The sequence below is a fragment of the Durotheca rogersii genome (genome assembly GCF_024521655.1).
Source record: "Durotheca rogersii strain YMJ 92031201 chromosome Unknown GGS23scaffold_55, whole genome shotgun sequence".
In the NCBI taxonomy this organism is placed as follows: domain Eukaryota; kingdom Fungi; phylum Ascomycota; class Sordariomycetes; order Xylariales; family Xylariaceae; genus Durotheca; species Durotheca rogersii.
This window is the reverse complement of record NW_026251286.1, coordinates 154,615-158,025: the sequence shown is the minus strand read 5'-3', so window position 1 is coordinate 158,025 and position 3,411 is coordinate 154,615. Positions and strand designations below refer to the sequence as shown.

Below are 3,411 nucleotides of genomic sequence, written 5' to 3'. Positions count from 1 at the left end.
TTATTAGATTCGTCGTTCTCCGATTAATATATCTATCTTAGTTATAGGCGCTTAAGTTACTTCGTCGTATCGCTATAGCCGAATAAGTAACTTTTACGTCTTACCCCTTTTCTCCTCTTACCTCTTATACCTTTAGGCTAGCGATTACTATATCTTTACGACTAAGGGGCATAACTAAGATACGATAACTACATTAAATTCCTTGCCTTTCGATTAATATAGCGATATTAGTTTCATCTATCTTAGACTATCGTACGTACTATAGTCTTCGATAAAGTATACTTTCGAGTAAACCTATCCGGGTCTCTAGCATCGCGTACGCTCTGCTCCTCCTTAATATATATATATATATATGTAGCTTGCATCTTCTTTATTCATTTCCTTCCTAGTTAGCTAGTTAGTCAGTTCAACCTCTTTATCCCATCTTCCGTTGCACTTACTGCAGAGCAACCTCAGTCCTTACGTAGCTCTCCTGATCTACGTAATAAAGATATAAACCTATCTCCCTGTTACCTCTTCTGTTTCGTAGCATCTCATATATACTATTCGCATCCAGGCCAAGCACATGGAGAAGATTACACTAGTATTCGACTTGCAATGGGCGCTCCGCAAGATTATCGCCATGGCTGAGGGTGCCGAGGCGGTGGATAATGGCGAAGACGATCCCAAGTACCTCAACGAGCACGGCCGCTTCCCAGGGCTGGAGGCAGGTTACCAGTTCGCGTGGAGCTTAGCTAGGGATCAGCTTACTGATAAGACTGATGGTGAGACTGACGGTGGTCCTGAAGACTCGCCGCCGATCTAGGATCACGCCGACGGGACTCGGGACCCACGTGGAAGGAGGTGGGATAGTGGCGCCGTAGCCAAGACTTTCCTGAGGAAGATGTCTAGTTTCGCTCTTTACATGTACGATATACGTAGTAGGAGGCAAGAGTACCTAGTATGTGTAGGATGCCAAGAAACAGGGGGGTAAGAGATCAGTAGGTTACTTAACGGAGGATAGGTTCGATTCCTAACAGCACTACTTAGTAGCCTTCGCTATTTAGCTCATCTATAAGTATGTACCCTCGACCTTCTAAGGTCCCCAATACCGCTTCATGCCGAGCTTTATCCTTATTTTTCACAAATGGTATCGAAATTTCCTTTTAGATGCATTTCTAGCCACCGTACGAAAGTGCCTTTAATTGATTCTTTTTCGTAATTAAATGTTACTTCAGGAGCTTTTTGAAGCGATATAACAAGTGGTGGTGTCCTGGTGGACCATAGAGTGTGGGGTTGGACCTGACAGCGGCTCGGCCCGCGCTACTGGGACTACGATCAGTAGTAAGCACTCCGTACTACCCGCGTTTTTGCGGCACGATTGTCTGCAGACGATTGAACACAAGCCCGCATCAGCCCCAACTCGTACATATATTGAGAGATAGTCCCGGATATCCTAGCACAAAAGCTAGGTTGGTATACGACATACCAGTACATTGTTTGACATGGTACGCAGCATACTGGCACAGAAAATATACCAGTACATAAAACACTAAGCTAGTAGTTGTGAAAGTGGGTGGAGAATGCAAGAGGCAAGGCAGCACTCTATTTTCGAAAAGGGGACTCACTTTGGCCATATTTATATGGGACCAACTCTGGGCCTACTACTCGGCTAGAGTTGAGGCAATTCCCAAGCTGCTGTGGCGCAGCCTTGCCGAAAGCGTCATTTAGGGTGAGCAAAAGTGAGCAAGGGCGAGCAAGGGCGAGCAAGGCCCGGCTAGAGTCTAAGCAAGGTCCGAGCAAGGGTGAGCAAGGTCACGTGGGACGTGCCGGGGCGCGGGCGCCCAGATTCGCCTCAGCAAATACCTACTTGGAAGCCCGCAAACTCGATTGTCTAACCCCTCCGTAATGCCGTCGAAGAGACTAGGAAGGTGTTAAGGCTATACAATCTGCTTTCATATACCCAGGAGGCAATCTTGAGCACCTAGGTACCTAAATTTTACCAATTTTACCTACCTACCTACCTACCTATCTAGCAGCTGACGACCTCTGCTCAGCCCGTTAGGATGAAGGTTCCTTGGGTAGCCTTAGGTAGTGTAAGGTGCTTGCCAGTTTTTGATAAAGCAAACAGGGGAAGAGGGCGGAAGACGCATTTCACATAATATTATTCAAAATGAGTCTAGTTACGTGATTGCTGTAAAATGACCTTTCACCATCACAATGGCATCATCAACCAGTATTATTACCCAGTCGCTGCCACTCTTGGATAATACACAACGTACTAGGTAACTCTAGGAATCTCGGACGATCATCACCTTTCCTTCATCACCTCTCACCCAACCCTAAGCAGCTCTTCTCCTAGCCCAACCAAGAACACGAAAGTTGGGTAAATAACCGCCGCCGCCAGCTCTTGAGCTAGGTACGGCGTAGAACCGCGCCGACTCATCTTGAACCCGAACCCCACTAACAGCTTCCTACAACCACAGGACCAATACCGAAAAGATGCCTTTGATGCTGTGAACCTTGCTGGAGCTGGAATGAAGGTAGTATACGACTCACATGGCTCACATCACGCCAAACCCAAGGACTTGGGCGAATGGGCATACCATCCTGGCCTCAACGCCGTGAGTACCTACCGTTTCCCCGGCGATTTGCTAGTCTGATTCCTATTGGTTAGGATGAATCCGCCCTCATCAACTAGCAATACTAGGTGGATTGCCGCTTGTCGAGCGGTGGTGCGGGCTTCTCGGCCTAGTTGTCTGCCAAGCGCACTTTCATGCGTGAGCTGGGCGCGGTCCTGCTCGCCCATCCCACCTGGGCTGACTACCTCGACGATTAGGCCAAGTTTCCGGGACTCCCCAACGACTGTGGTGATACCTCGGCTTTGGCCAAACTTTTTCGGGAGGTGTGGCGCGCTGAGACTTCCAGCTGCAGGTCCCTGCGAATCAACCATCAGTCGAGGTGCTGTGATAATGTCGGTCCTAGTGATGGCGACTTCGTTGAAACTGACTAAGAACTAGACAACCTTTGCTCGAGTCCCCATGAAATTTACTAGCGGTCGAGTATCCCTCCGGGTCCATACCGCTCATCGACAAGAGCTCATATCGTCAGGCGAAAACATGTGGCGACGCCAGGATTACACGGTACTACTTTCTACCCGTCTGGTCAGTTGAGGACCTCAATACGTCGGGATGGATGACGCCTGGCAACCTCGGGGATGGATATATATACATGCCTACGATATATAGCCCTGGTCCCGAGGTCGCGGGTCCAGTGGTTTTGGCCCCTCCTAATGACTCCTCCCATATTTGATTTTGCCCTCCTCTCCCTTCTCCCGTACTTAGGTATATATCTGGCACGCGTCACGCGGCCTCAACTTAGCCGTCACCTATCCTGGAGGGGATGGACAGACCACGAGAGCCGCCCGGCAAA

At 48.9% G+C, this 3,411-nt stretch overlaps 1 protein-coding gene across 1 annotated transcript; it reads left to right on the top strand.

The window, feature by feature from the left end:
* Positions 1 to 365: 365 nt before the first annotated feature.
* GGS23DRAFT_618960 (uncharacterized protein) lies at positions 366 to 2,818 on the top strand (the record flags this gene model as incomplete). The annotated part of the gene is made up of 3 exons (XM_051520973.1): positions 366 to 764; positions 2,410 to 2,603; positions 2,735 to 2,818. The coding sequence occupies exons 1-3, from the start codon at positions 566 to 568 to the stop codon at positions 2,816 to 2,818; spliced, it is 477 nt and encodes a 158-aa protein (XP_051367245.1). The 5' UTR covers positions 366 to 565.
* Positions 2,819 to 3,411: the final 593 nt, after the last annotated feature.